Raw genomic sequence first — 17,546 nt, 5'->3', positions numbered from 1 at the left:
GGTCTCTCCTGCTGCCCATCCCGGTGAACAGGCACAAGGCAGGGGGAGAGGCTCCCCTCCTGCACTCACAGCAGCTCCAGCCTGGTGCCTGCCCCCTGAGCTTCTGTGGGCTTTTGGAAAAGACTGGGAATGACAGGGAAAAGACAATTACACAGCTCTGACAATTACACAGTGAGAGTCACATGAGCATCACCCAGAAACATCCATAGCTGAGCTCACCCACAAGAAGAGCTCAGAAGTGGAGCCCAGCAAAGATGGAACCACGCTCTTCATAAGTTCTTCATCAATAGAGGCATTTAAAAAATAATAATAATAAAGCCCAAGACATACTGAAGAACCCATGGTATGAAAATCCTACTTGGGAAATTACTGTTCATTTAAGAACCACTTGCATCCAGTGAAACTTCTCTTTGTGTATTGTGAAAGCAGCAGTGGACACACAAACTGGCAGAGGTGTCTGGTTCAGGTCTGGGTGATGGAAGGAGGGAATGAACCACAGAAAACTGTTTTAAACACACTCCTTAAACTCCTTAAATGGCCCAACAGTGCCAGCTGTGTACCACAGAAAGTGACTTGAGTGACCAAGAGGAACTGAGGGAAACCCGTGAGCAGCAGCCTGAACACAAGCTGGGATCTGTCTCAGCCTCCTATTTCAATACATATTGAAATGTGAAAGCAAAGGTGGGCATTTCCAAAGGGAACTCTCAGCCAGGAGTGAATTTATTTCAGGAGCTATTTAGCAGAAGTATTTCCAGGGTTGTATCAGCAGTTTCTTCCCTCCAATACCACGCTGCATTTTCCCTAGATCTGCTCCTGCTCTTTGTACTGCTCTGTCCCTCATGTTGCTGTATCCTCTGTGCAAGGACTGCAAAGTGCAAGCTCAAAATTCAGCAGAATTAGACCTCCTGAATCTGAAAAGTTACAAATGCATTTCTGCATTTATTATTTCCTCCTCTTTCTTTCGCTACACAAGCTTTCAGTAGAGAAAAAAACATCAAAAATACTCAAATATTATCATATTAATGGCCTCTGAAAGGCTAAAACACTCAACTTTGCTTCAGTTGTTGCTTCCTTTTCCCCCTATGAGCTGCCAAATACTTGCATGCAACAGCCTGGTGTGTCAAAAGGAAAGCAAAGCAGCAGCAATTTTTAATGTTTTTATCCTAGGGACAATGAAATCAAGCTTGATCAATGAGATCAAGCTGATCTGGACATTAATATTTATATCCAATATTAAAAAATAAAGGATGAAACTGGAATGTAATTTTTAAGTGTGTAAAATGTAATAAACACAATTTGAGTGAGAAAAGGGCAGTGCTGGAATATGAGCTGCTATAAACAAGAATTTATTTATGTCAGGAGGAAAGCATCACACCCCTGAGATGGATAAAAATTGTGTAATTGACAAATGAGAAGTAGGATACAATGAAAACATTAAATAAGAAGATCTATAAAAAAGCCAGTGATTCACAGCTAAAACTTGGTTCAGGTTGAATCAGGGAAGAATACATCATGGTTAATGGCTTATAACAATTAGCACACAAGTTGTTTGGGTGAAGGGAGGTTTATCAGATCCTTGCTGGTCCAATGAAACTGGCATCAATGCAACTTAAGCTGTAAACCACAGCTGCACATCCAACCCAGACATCATCATGGAGATGCCAGCTTTTACCTCCTGCTCTTCCTACTTGGACACACAGCACTGGATTTTACAGAAAACCCCAGGTGGAACTCCAGTATCACCACAGGGCTGTATGGGATTATTCAGTGTTTTCTCAGGCAAATGCCCATTTAGGTTCTTGGACTCTGGAGGCACCTGAGGCGTTTAACAGAAGCAGGAAACTGGAATTCCTCTATTTCCTTCCCTCAGCTGCACGGACAGCAGTGATCTTAAAGAGCAGAAGCAGCAGATTTCCTTGTTCTGATGCTTAAAGTTTCAGCTTTTCTATTTTTTCATATTCTGCACTGCCCAGGTGTGGAGTTTTGAGCTTCGTGTTCAGTGTCAGTGAGCTCTCTTCACAGACAAAACAATTCCTTTTCCAGCTCCATACCAAGGACAGTCTTTACAGGGTTCAGGCCCAAAACCAGGAACAGCACTGGGCTGAAGGGAGAAAACAAGGGTGGGACTCCATAACCTGGAGCTGGGACTGGACAATGAATCCCTGATATGCAGATGGACCAAAACTTCTAAAAATGTGAGCCCTGGTGAGCAATCATCCATTTTGTGACCATTTTTGGTCCTTCTTGGGTGTAGCCCTGGCCAGGCTCCTGCACTGCCCCAGGTGTGTCCTTTAAGGCCTTTCAATAAATCCCTGCTTTATTCTGAACCCTGTCCAGCCTCTGTTCCAGGCCAGCCCTCTCCAGGCATCAGTTCTACAGCAAAACAATCCTCCAGAATGAAATGCCCCAGCACCACAGTGACACCAGTCCTGTCTGAGACCTTCCTTTGTCATTGTGACCATCCAGCCACCACAAGAGAAGATGTGCATCCCCTTTGATGTTATTTCAATTCACATTTTTCATCTCAGCCAGCTGCTCCTGAAGGGCATTGATGTGCCTTTTGTCCAGATTCAGGCATTATCTTGATGACCATAATGAGGAGAAGCTTTCTGTTTGTTTGTTTTTGAATACAAGTTTGGATTGTGAAACAATTATGCAACTAGGTCTTTAAAAAATCTTTTGTGGCCACATGTTTGCCTGCATAATCTCATCTAAACAGGGATTCTTGTTTAAAAGTGACTCAGACAATAAGGCCACACAAGGATAACAGCACTGTAAGTGGTTTTCAATGGATAAAAATAATAATAATAATAAAATTACGTGCAAGTTCCGCTCTTGTGTGAGGTTTTATATTTGAGGGCATGTAATAGAACCGAAACATTTTAAAACATCCACATAAAAAGCATTCACCATGCTTCAGATCAAAGAGTCATAGTAAAAGATTAAGCACATCTATTGCTAAGTAGAAAAACATTTCAACATACCAGATGAAGATAACCATGTGCAAAAGACATTTGCTTCAGTTCCTAATAAAAGCTACCTAAATATAAACTTTACAAGCAACAGACAATGGCAAACCAGCAGAAGATGATGGATTCTGAAACCCCACGCTCTCCACCGGTGCAAGTTTATCAGGACAGCCTGAAAAGCAGCTTCACCCTTGCCAACACAGCTAGCCAGGGCTCCACACTCCTCCCATTTCCATTCTGGAATGTTCCTGCTGCTGGAGCCGGGCATCTCCCACGTGCCACTGCCAAATTCAGCACACAGGGCTGAGGTGCTGCCACCCCTGCTGGAGAGGAGCTGTGCCAGGAACAGGTTTGCAGCCCCAGGAAGGGAACAGCTCCCAAAGGTGCTCCTCTGGCTCCTCTTGGGTGAGCACCAAGACACGGATTTGCGTCGCATGTCCATCAAAATTTACAGCTATGCACCATCAAAGCGTCTCCACCAAGCAAAACACACATTCCTTGGTGCCCCAGAGATCACCACAAGCTGTTAGGGCTCTAGCAAAAGATGTCCAGAGATGGTCCAGCTGCCTTGCCTAGGCTTGGGTGCAACAGAACTTTCTGAGGGTGCCTTCAGGAGATGACCTGCTGAGCCAACCTTCCAGCATCTGCCAGAAATGCAACACACTGCAAAGGCACTAATGAAGATTTCCTGCTGCTTGCTGGATGTCTTTCCCTAACCTGTGGTCTCTCAGGTGTCTTTGCTAAGTACAGGCTCTTCATGGGAATTGTACAAGCAGGAAAAGAAGTTTCACTCCATGGGGTTACGGACAACATCAATTATATGTTGTCCAGCATTTTATGAAGGTGAAATCAAGAATTTGCTTGCTTTGAGGCTGCCTGTCATTCATCCAGGAGGGCTGAAGAGCTGCTATGCTGTACAGAACCTCATGTTTTAGGAGTTAGAAAGCACAGGAGAGAACAGGAATTGTCCAGGGGAGGAATAACCAGTCAAAACTGTGACAAACACACAAAACATTCCTCCCTTTGGGCAATTCTGTCCCTTGGCAAGCGGCGCATCTGTTATTTTACTTCTAAGGGAGCTATGAAAACTTCTTGGGGTATTTTTTCTAGTTTGAACAAGTAGATGGAGCATTTCCTTTAGAGTCAATGGCTTTGTTCACATCAGCAAAGCCCAATGCCCCAACAACTGTTTGTCAGTGGCATGCACTGGATTAGTGGATGGTGTCTGGTGACAGCCAAACTCCAGTGAGGTCAGTGGGAAACTTGCCTGACTTAAAACCCAAGAACATGGTCTAGTACAAGCTATACATGAAGGAACCTAAAGGAGATATGAAATACACTTTCTAGATTTTCTAGATGCTTATTTCCTTCTTCATTAAAAGATTCTGAAGAGCTCATGGACAGAAGCCAAACATCCCAAAGACTTACAGAAGGGTAAGGATGCTTGTATCAAAAAGGACTTTCCATTTTGAAAATTTCCACTGTTTTTAAAAGACTGTCACTTTTGGAGTGGCAGGAATTAGACTACAGTGAAAACATCACTGCTTAAATACTCTTTTATTTAGCCTGCTTCCACATTTTTTTCTGTTTTTCCTAAACAGGTAAAAAAAGTCATAAAAAATCCAAATGAAACACACACACACACACACAAATCCTACAGTGAACCTGAGGTTTGATAAACAAGAATAATTACCACCTGAAGGAAACAACCCCAACTAACACACTTGTTAAGATTTAGGAAGCCTACGCATAAAGAAAGGGAAAACGGTAATCAGAGCTGTCAACAAAAATGGGATAAATAATGTTTGGGCTAAACTTGCCATCAATCAGAACCAAAACACACAGCTAAAGTTTCAAAATCACTTATACATACAACCTACAAGTTTCAAGTTTCTCTTTTCACAGGGTGGGGTTAGTTAGTGCAAGAGTTTATCATTCTTTGCATTGTGCACAACTCACAGTCCTGCACGTGAGTGTCCTTGTCTACTGCTGGTGGTCAGACATCATTGAGAGGGACACTGATTTCAAAAGCAAAAGGCTCAGATTAGGAGACAGATGTGTGGAGAATGAAGCTAAAAAAAATGAGGAGACAGAATGTGCACTGGGATTAATTACTTGGTGACAGAGTCCAGGTTTAGGAAAAGGAAGGGAATTTAAGAGTAAAATTAACAAGAGAAGTGATCAGGAAGCTGAGGAAGCAGAGCACTGGGGTCACATGAGAAAACAGGTGGGAAATGTGAAACCCATGGGTGGTTTCACATCCATGAAATGTGATGGATGGAGGGGAGACTGCAGATAGGAGGAAAATGGAAAAGGGATGGGTCTGTTGGAATGTGTACTGGAACAAGAGGAATTACTTAGCAAGGATTATGGATTTAAAAAGTAAAAAACAAATGGGGGGACACAGCCCTGAGAGATGTCAGGTCCCATAAGGAGATGGCAAACAACAACCAGCACAGACTGGATGAGGACTCTGGGGCTGCTGGTACAAAGAGAAGCTGGGATTTGCTTGGGACTCAGAACCCAACAGTTTTCCTCCCGCTAGTAATACATATGTCAGTCTCTGCTTTACCAGTTTCATCTTCACAAAGCCTAGGAAACGACATGACTATGTTAAAAAAAAAAACAAACCCAAAAAACCCTGCTTTTTACATTTCTGTTTTAGTTAGTGACTACTATCTTGGAACTGATTGCTAGGGATTCTTCCCTTACAGTCTTTTCTACAGCATTTCATGTAATGAAATGTGATTACATTTCATGTAATGGTGTGATGGAAAAATTGGGATGGCAATTTACCCAAGGCCACACAGCTTTTCAATTCCAGGGCCAGCACACAAGTCGAATGTCCCAGACCCAATGCTTATCCTTCCACCCTTGTGCTTCCCTGCAGCTAGGGATGCTGAGCTCCTCCCTGTCAGAAGCAGGGTTTCTGAGAACTTTGGGAAATGTTGAGCCTAAATTCCATTATCTTCAGCCTCCTCAGAATCACAGAGTGATTCACAATCTTTCTGGAAGAAACCCTCCAGGATTTTTTTTTGGCACCGTTTCCTCTCTCCTCACTCTGACTCCAGTGGCTTTGCAGCCGCCTCAGCAGCGTTCTTCCAGCTTCTGTCGCTCAGTCCTGGTTCCTCAAACTCTCAGTGTGAGCTGTCCCAGCTGCAGCAGGGCTGGCACCATGCCCAAGGTAATAAACCCATCAGAGCTCATTAGCTGGGTGTGCGCTCCATCCCTCACTCCCCTACACAGCCACTAGCGGGGAGCTGGCACACAGGAGGGTGAGAGCAGGGATGCCACAGATCCAAAAGCTTTTCTGCAGTGTCCTTTTTCCTCACCCTCAGCCAGAAAAGCCATCCTTTCTTTTCCAGACCCCCTGGTCCTTTCTTTTCTAACCCCCCTGGTTAGAGACTTTGCTCTCTAACGCTTTCGGATTTCACACGAGAAAAGCTGAGCCTGTTCTGAGTTCTGACTCCAGAATCCTCTGATTCAACAGCTGAGATTTTCTATTCCACTATATAGAAATGTAATAGATAGTCACATCCATGCCTATTGTGTCAGTCTCCTTAAAATGGCAGAAAAAAAATAATTTGAAGTAACTTCCTCTTTTTTTAAGGAATCCCCTGCTCTACAGGACAATCCCATAAGGAGCAGGTGATGAGACAGCCAAGATTCCTGAAGGACAAGCCCCCTTCCCATGGGCAGACACAAGCAAGCAGAAATCCCATCTTTCTTTTCATGGGGTTCCATTTGAGGTTTAGTCCAAAGGTGATATCCCATTACAAGCTCACATATAAACACAAGAGATTTTTCTTTACATTTAACTCGTGTACAACAGCATTTCCTTCCTGCAAGAAGGACAAGGAAGGGAAAGCAGAACTATCAAAACAACAGAAGGAAGATTTCTTTATCCAAAGCATAAACAACCAACAGAGCTGCCTTCCCTGGAAGGTGTTGTAAACCTTGGTCTTAACCTCATTATGTTATCACCATGCTGTGACACTGACCAGGCTCATGCCATTTACAGCTGCCAGTAAAGTGACAGAAGCATTTTCCTCCCAGCTTCCTATCTTAGGCAGTCCAGATTTTTATTCCTAATTGTGTGTTATCTCTGTCCTAATGCATAATTGCAGGGATAACAAGCAGAAAGCCTCCGTATCAGTCACAGCCTCTGATGCAGGCTGACTTTAATTCCCCCCCAAACCAGCTTCAATTTTTCTGATTGCATTAACACACAGCTGTTCTTTGGGCAGGGTTACACATGAGCTTACATTATTTGTAAATTTAAATTAAGGCTCAGCAGGTTCATTAATACAAAAAAAAAAAAAGGGGGGGGGGGAAAGAACTGCCCCTAATAAAATTGCCCTCCATTTGGATAAGTTCAATAGTTTTCCAGTACTTTCCAGTAACAATAGCTTTCCTGTGGTACTGCAAAAGTAACACATAAAAACTGCCAAAGCCAATTTCAAGCATTTTTTTATGAGTACATCACACCACTCTGGCATATTTCTTAAAGCCAATGGCAAAGACAATGCAGCGAGCATAAAAATAGGAAATTTGGGGTTTAGCATAAATGTTCATTTCCAAACTGAAAGGGCTTTGCAGTCCAAGTTACCATCCCTAGGCTTGATGAAAAAGGCCTGAAAATTTATAGGAATTATTATTATAGGAAGAGATTGCAGAGGATCAGGCAGAATATCTATGTGGTGTTAAACCTAAACTTGTACCACACAGCAGCTGTTCACAATTCCTGGCTACAGCAAAGGGGAAGGAATTATTTACTGGACTTTTCTGTACCAAATTCACACAGAGCAGTTGTTTGCCAAAGCATCATTTAGGCATCATTTTTCTCATTTTACAGGGAGAAGGAAAGAAGGCACCCACATAATCCAGGATTCCTTTCTCTTTCCTCACCACCCTCTACTCCATTATTGCCTGTTGAAGGCAATTGGCTGAATTTTAACCTCAGTCACCAAGGAAAACATTATTTGAGAAGTTATGATGAGACTTTGGAGAAGGAATACTCAGAGCCCAAGGCAAATCTGGCAGCTTGTTGGCAAAGATGGCACTTCCAGAGCTCGTAAAACAGTTTGTGTTTTCTGTAGATGGTTCCTTGCACCTCAAGAAGTTAGAGATGTCTTAGGGATGTGGGAGTTTCTGTGGTAGCTTTAACCCTAAAACAGCTAAACTGCAGCATGAAAACCAATCAAGAATTCAGAAGAATTCAGTGTGCACTCAGTCACCCTTCTGCACAGCACACACCCCTGTGCATGACCCACATGCACACACTGCACACAAAAACTGGCCTGTGTCACATTACTGCCCTTGCAGCCCTCATGGCTACAAAATAAATCTGATTTATTTCTTGAAATAGATGCTCACAGGTAGAAAAAGATTCAAAGATGAAGTGAGTACGTGAGCTTTTACAGGAACCTATTATTAACATATTATTAATATATTATTAACATATTATTAATATGTTATTAATCCCAGCTTCTTTCCATCTCTTCCATGCACAGTTTGGCTCTTTGACAGGAAGGTCCCACTCCAGCAAAGCTCCTGCCTGATGGGATAACTTCTCTTTTACTCTCATCTGTTCCTCCATCCCATTCCCAAACACAACTAACACATTTTTTCACCCTGATCTCAGCCCTTTGCCCCCTCTGGCTCAGGACTTTCCCCACAGAATTCAGCATATTCAGATAGTGTGCTCCTCCCCAGCAGTGCACACACACCAAAGGATGAGTGTGTAAACTGAGAAAACAGCAACAAAACACACAAAACCCAACAGCAGCAAACACAGAGCAGCAGGAGATCACAGCCCACTGAGCAGCCAGAGCTCCAGAGTTTGGTCCATAACATAGAAGAGTCCACACCAAGCATCCCATTTTCCAGTTTTAATTATTTTAATCATCAAGACACAAAGTGGAGTCAAGCAGATTACTCATTTCACTTTCTTCTTCCCCTACTATTTAGATAAATTAACAATTCCTCCTCATCCTCAAGGCTGTAACATTTCCAAACTTGCCTGAGATGACAGCTCTTGCTTGGCTAGGTTTTTTTTAAACTTTACCCACAGATAACACAAGTGGTTTTATAGACATTCTAAATGGTGCAAAGGTATCTTGGAAAACAGATGCAGAATGGAAACTCAAATCACAAGGTGCACATATTTCTTGATAGCAGAACAGTTTCAATACATCTCATTCAAGTACAAACATACTTCCAGCCTCTCTGAATCGAGGCAAACAGCCACAACCCAATTAAACTCAAATTGTGAGTCCTCCAACCTTCAAACCTGCTTCATTTTCCTCTTTTGAGTCCTCTGACCTTCAAATCTGCTTCATTTTCCTCTTTGAACCCTTGCAAGTCAGGCCATACAGCAAACATACCTGTTTTCCTCACCAGGAGATGGACTGAATTTTATGTTATTAAATAAAATACAGTCATTTTTGAGAGGTGCCCTAGTGAAGTATTTTGAGTATACACACAACTCATCTTTGTTAAACACCAAGTCACACTAACAAAGAGACCACAAAACCAACTCATGTGTAGAGATTAGTTACCAATCACTTACCACCTCCTGCTCCTCTTTTTATACTTCTTTAGGGAGTTACAGTCCAAATTTTTACTACTTTCTATTTTTTTTTTAAGCATAGAAGTATTGTTTCAGCAATTCCTGAAGTTTGCAATGTGTTTTCTAAAACTTCAAGAGAGATTTAATCAGATGACTGACTTCCAAGAGCAGCATGAATCTTTTTAATTACAATGTCTGTCAGCCATCCCAGTTGTCGCTACTTTAGAACTATGGCTTTTGTTTTCCTCCTCTGTTGCTCTAAAATTTCTTAAGTCTCAATAAATTCTATTCAGGAAATAGCATCCCTGCTCCTAAACTCTGGGAGTGAGTTTTCATCCTGATTCAACATGACAAGTAGGAGATTTATTCACATATTTGAGAGGAAAAAAAAAAAAATCCAAAAATGTTTTCTGCTAATTCAGGGAACTGCGTTCCAGAGCTGGTTTGAGTTTTGCCCTCACTGAACAGAATTCTTTGCTATGGCTTCAAGCTAAGCCAAAAGTAAACACTCTTCCTTTTTATATGGACTGCTCAACCCCAAAAGTACCAACATCAGCATCAGTGGTGACAGAAGAAAAGCTATATTCCCCCAACAAGAGGGAATAATTAAAAATAACAAACAAATAAAAATATTTAAAAAGCCAAACCAAACAAAAAACCCCAAGCCCACAAATGCTGTTCAGCCAAACCAATGCAGGTGTCTGAAATGCAAGCACAAATTAATCATCAATCACTCCAGAGGAGAACAGCACCAACTTCACAATGGCACAAGACAAAAACCACCAGACAATCCCTGAGTAAAAAAGGATATCTCCCCCAAATAGCTGCAGGTTCAAATTCACCAGCAGTTTTTTGCAGCATGCTGAAATTTGCTGACCCAAACACCACCTACAACACCTTTGTGGGATATTCTTCTCCAAAACCAGCTCCATTGAAACAGAGAGTAAAATAAATTGACAAGACACAGCAAACAAAACCAATTTTTATGACGTTCTACTCTTTGTTTTTCACATTCCCCACCTTCACAAGTCTCCACAATGGCTTTTCAAAAGGACTTTCAAAATAGCAAGACTAAACTCCATGGAGCACTTACCAGATTGGAATTGGTGGCATTGGAATCATCTTCTGGAAAGGGGATATAGATAGCTAAGGCCACACAATTGGCAAAAATAGTCAGTAAAATAATTATTTCAAATGGTCTGAGGAATGGAGTTAAGGAAATTTTTCAAAAATGAGTGCACAAAAAGAAAAAGAAATTTTTTAAAAAAAAAATAAATTATAAGAATTTTGTTTAAAGAAAGCATTCCAAGCCCCTTATATTCTGAAAAGAAACATATGCCTTTTTAAGTGCTTTTAGGAGCTCCCAGCCAAAAATCTTCCTAATAAGTCAAAAGCAGTGCAGGCCAGTCGCGTGCCAGAGTAAACACAGATTTCTTAAAAGTTTTTTCTCCTTTTACTTATTTAGATTGCATTTTCCCAATTTTCCTCTGAGTGTGGCTGCACTAGTTTGAATAAGAAAAACCTGCTCTATGATGACTGCCCTTGTCTTTTTAGGATTCTTTTTTCTTGGTTGTTCTCATCTGCATTTATAAATTCTCAGATAATTTTAACAAACATTTTTGGGTTTTTTTGGTTTTTTTTTCTTTTGTTGTCATTGCTGTATTTTTGCCCCTTCTCCTTTCTCAGTTTCTCATATCTTGGAGTTAAATGTGAGGGCTCAAGCAATACCTGCCTACATAGCTAGAAGATGTTTTAAAAAGGATTAATTTTGTTAAAGCAAAAAGAAAGTGTCCAAAATGTGCTTACGCTGCACGTTGCCATGTATACTTGTTTTGCTGAAAAAATTATTTGAGGGAGGCTTTCTTTTTCTCTAATTTGCATTTAATTTGGCATCAGAGGGAGCACAAAGGTCCCTGCACAGTTTATTAGGGACAGCAGGAAGCTGAGAGACAGAGAAACAGCTCAGAGGCAATTTCAACCTCACATCAGCTTTGCTGGGACAAGAGAGAAACCAAACCTTTGGAATGTTCAGCAAAGAAATCCTGCACCAGCCCAGTGCCCCCCTGGCTGTCCACTGGAAGCAAAGGGCATTTTCCTCCTGCCCAGCCTCCTGGCACTGCACTTTATCTATTTCAATGTTCTCCCTGATCTCAGCTGCTGTCAAGTGTCTCCAAAGTCCCACCAGAGACCACATTTAGGGTCTGTTCTGCATTTACTGCAAGAATCTCCTGGAGATGCTCCTGGGAGAACTCCCCAGGGTTCTGGAGGGAGGATGAGGAGCAGGACAGAGCAGGGACAATGCCAAGCATAACCTGTGCCACGGGGTGCATTTGGGCATGACTTTATCTGCCCTGGGACTGCCAAATGTCAGCACAGCAGGTGTGATTGTGGTCAGCAGGCTGCTGCTCTGGGCAGAAAGCACAGGAGAGCTCTGAGTGCTAAGCTGAGCTGCAACATGTACACAAATGCCAGGCTGCTGTTTATCCTCACATCCATCCTGCATTTCACATATGGAACAGGCAGAGGGTTCCAGACTCACCAGACTGCTCTGCTTAAGCCTCTGAGTGATAGGAGATAAATGGTACCACAGAGGCAGAAGAGCAGGTCAGGAGAGGAAGACTACACGAGACTTCTCAGGTATGCACTACCCCAGGCTGTTCATATAATATTTACTGCTTAAAAAACCTGGATTTCCATAGGCTTTGATTCTCTGAATCACTTCCCCCCACCCCAAATTTATTTTTTTGTTTGTTTGTTCTGGCAGGATTATTATCTGTTACTTTATCACTGTTTACACATCTTTTATTTGCATTCTCTTTTTGCACTGTAAACATTAAATTCTATAAAACCTACAAATACACTGCACAAAAGGCAGAAAATTAAATACACAGCTAAATCTTTGCAAAATAAGGTAATTACTCCATTTCACTTTTTCATGAATGCAGTTCAAGGCTCTGAACACTGTAACATTTGGGCAAGAAACACCACTGAAGTACCATTTGATATTTAATATCTATTATGCCTAAATTTTAGTGGTACAACAAATTAGGCTGAGCCTTTCTCAGTAGTTTTTAGCAAGTAGGAGACAAAATATAGAATTAAACTAAACCTTGTCACTAGACAGAATATAGAATTAAACTAAACCTTGTCACAACCCTTTGATATTGCTCATTGTCATTGAAGTGTTTCATGTTTACAAACTCTAAATGTCTAGTGAGGGGCTCTGATGGAAAATAAAAATGCTTCCACCAACTCACCTAAAACCAAACAAAGCCCCAAACTGCAAACTTCAGCATCTTTGTGTTGCTTTAATTGCACTGTTTGGTCATCTCTTGATCTCAGCAGTGCTGTACCCTGCTTTACAACATTCCCAATCATTTATTGCTGATCTTATTCACCTATCAAATGTCTCTCTGAAGACATGTGGTGACTGGGGTGCTGCTAAGAAAACCTAAACTCAGTTTTACCCTGTTAGTCATCACCCATCTTCTTGTGCTTAAAGTATCAGACTCATGTCAGAAGCAATAAAAAGCAGCAAACTTAATCAGGGGATTAAAAATTAGCATCTGAAGAAGGAAGGAACAGGCAGGCAGGTAGTTTAAGGACACAGAAGGATTGACAGGAGCGTTTTTAACAAGTTCTTCATCTGAAAAGTATGTCCATGTCAGCAATACCTAATATACTCCTTTTCTGTTTTCACCCAACATCCCACCAGACACCCAAAGGAATAATATTATCACATTGTCTTAAATGCCTTAATTCATTTTTTTATCATGTTAACTACTGCCAAGTTCTGTACTGCCTTCCCTTGACATGCTTATCTATCCCTAAAAACATTCTTTCTCTTTTGTGTTTCCCGAAGAGCCCCATTAGCTTGTGATTGCTGTTCGGGGTTAATCCTGGCTTCATTTTGAGGATGCAGAGGAGACACACTTCATTTCAGTCTGAGTTTCACACCAAAGACTCAGATTCCAGCCTGCACTGATCAGACTGGGGTGACTAAAGGGGCTTTGCTCCTTGCACACAGTAAAGCAAGGATCTGACTCTCCCTGACTTTCCAGGGAAGCAGCACTGACCCCTTCCCTCTGCAGTTCTGTGTCAGTGCTTGTCATCCATCTGTCTCTTGTTCAGACTATCAGATCTGGCTCTGCATTTGGACATCTCAGCTGTATTTCTTGTTCTCTTCTTCTAGATAACCATTATCCCTCACCATGACTGAGCCTTATTATTTTAACTGGATTTCCAATATAATTGACAGTTCTCAGCCCAGTCTCAGGGTCTCACTGAGTACCTTTGGGGTTTTTTTAACTTGTTCTGTTTTTTACCTTCTGCCCCATTCTATTCTCCATGCTGTAAAAAGTGTGATGTCACACATCTAACAAAAAATTATTCAAAGCACCAGAGCTTTGCACTGGTGACACCTCTAAAAAACCAATAAAAATTTAAAAAAAGGGGGAAAGCCAGCAGCTGCTATCCACATATATATGGATATATATCTATATATCATGGATGTACATGGATATATATCTATATCTATCCATATCTATATATCTATATATCTATATATCTATATATCTACATGTCTATATGTCTATATGTCTATTATCTATATATCTATATATCTATATGTCTATATATCTATATGTCTATTATCTATATATCTATATATCAATATGTCTATTATCTATATATCTATATGTCTATATGTCTATATATCTACATATCTACATACCTATATCTATATCTATATCTATATTTATAACTATATATATCTATATATCCATATCTATCTATTGATATCGATATATATCTATTGATATCAATATATATCTATATCTATATCTCTATATATCCATATCTATCTATCTATATCTATATATCTATATCTATATCTATATCTACATATCTACATATCTAAATCTACATCTATATCTATAACTATAACTATATATCTATATATCCATACCTATCTATTGATATCAATATATATCTATATATCTCTGTATATCCATATCTATCTATCTATATCTATATCTATATATTTATATATATATCTATATCTATCTATCTATATCTATATCTATCTATATCTATATATCCATATCTATTGATATCAATATATATTTATATCTATATATAATCTCTATATATCTCTATCTCTCTCTATCTCTCTCTCTCTATCTCTATCTCTATCTCTCTCTCTATCTCTATCTCTATCTCTATCTCTATCTCTATCTCTATCTCTATCTCTATCTATATCTCTATCTCTATCTCTATCTATATCTATATCTATATCTATATCTCTATATATCTATCTATAAATAGATAGACAGACAGATAGATATCCATATCTATATCCATAGAGCCAGGTCAGTTCTGACCCCAGATACTTTGAATATCTCCCATGCATTTATTTCAGCCTGGGCCACACCTTTTCCAAAGAGCAGAACTCAACCACTTGAGCTTTATCACCCAACCCTCCAGTGGTTCCTCACAGAAGGGTAGAGTTCAGCTTTCAGCTCTAATCCTCTTTCCTGATGTGCCCCACTCCAGCATAAACCACCTCAGTTAAGACACCAAAAATTATTTGTGGATTTTGAAGCGCCCCAGTCGTGCCTTTCAACCTCAGGCATCGATTTCCAGTCTCTTCGGGGGCGTTGGTTTGAACCCCATGAATTCATCCAAGCAACTCAACTTGGCAAACCCACCCCTCCACCCCCCTCCAGGCAGAGCAGGAGGAGCACCAAAGGATATTTCCATTCGACGATGCTGATGCACGCTCTCCGGATGGGATTCTTCAGCGTCAGGCACAGCAGCGCGCGCGGCGGGCGCGTGGCCGTGGTGCTGCCCTGCTTCTTCTGCTTGCCGTACTGCTGCCTCTTCCTCTGCGTGGAGCTGGCCGTGGAAATGGTGGCGTTGCCAGCACTGCCCATCAGCTTGGCCTGCCTGGCAGCATCGATGGCAGCCTGCCAGGACAGGGCTGCCCCCGGCGTGGGGATGTGCTCCGGGGCCAGCCCCGCCGCCGCGTTGGCGTTCATGTTGGCGTGAGCCGGACGGGGACTCCCATAGTTGGAACCTGTTAAGAACGGAGTTAAAAATGAAATGGAGCAGAGGAATTTGTGCTTTTATTTTATTTAAATCTGGTGCTTTTTAGAAACCTTCAGTGGAAGGTAGTGTAGGTAATTCAAATTCTTCATTATGAATATAAATGCAAGCTTTTGTCGCACAAGAGGCTCCCAACAAGACTGGGGGATGCTGGGCCATTAGAGGCGCCTCCCATTAATGCAGTCTCCAGAGATTCAGAGAAAAGAAACTTTTTCTTTTTTTACCCACACATTTTGCAAGCTGAACTGCTTGAAAGTTCAGAGGGTGAGGTTACTCCTCATGCCCTTCTCACTCAGACATGCAGCGCTGCGCTGTCTGGTACGTGGCAAAGGACACAAATGAAATTGTCAAGTCCTATCATAAAAATCTTCATGTTTCTTCCAGATTACCTCAAGGCAAGGTGAAATTTTACCAGTAGGCTGAATTCTCCCACAAGCAGCACTTATGTATAGGTCTAGGAACCTACAGAACCTAAGAACTTCCATTCTATAGGAGGTACAGCAGGAGGAGCAGAAACCAGCACACAAAGGCACAGCTCGTGGCTTTTGTGCTCTCTGTGCTCCTGTGCAGAGTTTGGAACTGTTTGGAGTGTTTAGAAACTGGAACTAATTCCATATCCTGATAAACTGATGGATGAACTACTGAAGCAACGCAGAAATCTATTTTAAAAGCATTAAATTATTATTAATTGAATTAATAAGGATGCTAAAACCTAGGAGTCCCGAGTTTTGCAGCTTCTTTAGCCCAAAGTGAGGAAGTATTTGGATTTGCCCAATCATAAAAATGGAATATACACACCAGGTGACACGTGGCTGATATTGAGAAGGTCTTAGCAGTTTTAAAAATAATAAAGTCACTCTTTCAAGCTAATGCAGTTGTTGCAGTGTTTCAGTAAGGGCAGCTAAGCCACCTGTGCCTCTTCAATGACGCTTTTCCAGCGACCCAAATTAAAACCTTGATTGCTTTGAGAGAATTCTGAAATTTTGGAACAGATTGCTTTACTCTCTGGACTATGCTTCAGCTGAGCTCTGCAAGAGCTTGTGAAAGATAAACTGAGTTTTATCCCAGACACTTTACAGAAGAAAATATAAGCCCTGTTTAAAAAATGCAACATAGAATCTACACAAAGTCAAGACAGCAGACCTTGATTAAGAATGCCTTGTTTAGGTATGTCCTGTATCATATTTAAGAGACTATTTAATTTGTTGTAACTATTTAATTTGTTGTGGACTTGTGAGTTTCCCTGGGGCCCATAATCTGAGCTACAGGTAAAGGGAGGTCTGAGGGGTCTACAGATCTTATTCCTCCCCAGGTCAGCTTCAAAACCCTGCCCAGTCTTGACCCTGGTGCTTCTGAGCTTCCATTTACATCTGGACATTCCATTTACATCTGGAGCTTCCATTGTACCTGAGCTTCCATGATATCTGAGTTTCCATTTACATCTGGAGCTCCCATTTACATCTGGAGTTTCCATCATATCTGAGTTCCATTTACATCTGGAGCTTCCCTTTACACCTGAGCTTCCATTTACATCTGAGCTCCCATTTACCCCTGAGTTTCCATTTACATCTGGAGCTCCAATTTACATCTGGAGCTCCCATTTACATCTGGAGCTCCCATTTACACCTGAGCAGCAGATGCAGGGGGCAGAGAGTGGAAGCCCAGCCAAGGAGTCACATCACCTATTTCCAAGCAAGCTCAAAGCCTCCTGCTGAGCAAGTTCCACCTTAGATTAGTGTAGAAATGTGGTGTTAGTGAAGAGGAGAGGTGGGCTCCTGTGGACTGTTAGACAAAGCAAAGGGAAAAACACTTTTAAGGCTGTTTCATTTGCAATATCAGATGAAAGGCATTTAAAACCAGGGACTTGGCAAGCTCTTCTTGAATGGAAATAATTACTCAAG

The 17,546-nt window shown here is 41.3% G+C and overlaps 1 protein-coding gene across 12 annotated transcripts in view; it reads right to left on the bottom strand.

The window, feature by feature from the left end:
• CACNA1C (calcium voltage-gated channel subunit alpha1 C) overlaps positions 1–17,546 on the bottom strand; it is a 463,574-nt gene that overhangs the window by 379,518 nt on the left and 66,510 nt on the right. For all 12 annotated transcript variants that reach the window (XM_088055720.1, XM_088055723.1, XM_088055730.1 and 9 more), the window contains exons 2-3: positions 15,295–15,616; positions 10,634–10,739 (exon numbers count right to left, since the gene is read on the bottom strand). In XM_088055720.1, the coding sequence (XP_087911846.1) occupies positions 10,634–10,739; positions 15,295–15,616 (428 nt within the window). The remainder of the gene's footprint in view (positions 1–10,633; positions 10,740–15,294; positions 15,617–17,546) is intronic.

The sequence above is a fragment of the Pseudopodoces humilis genome, chromosome 5 (genome assembly GCF_049639895.1).
Source record: "Pseudopodoces humilis isolate 2021_Gansu_Grassland_sample_001 chromosome 5, ASM4963989v1, whole genome shotgun sequence".
Taxonomy (NCBI): Eukaryota; Metazoa; Chordata; class Aves; order Passeriformes; family Paridae; genus Pseudopodoces; species Pseudopodoces humilis.
The sequence above is the reverse complement of the archived record's forward strand: the minus strand, read 5'-3'. Positions and strand labels throughout refer to the sequence as shown.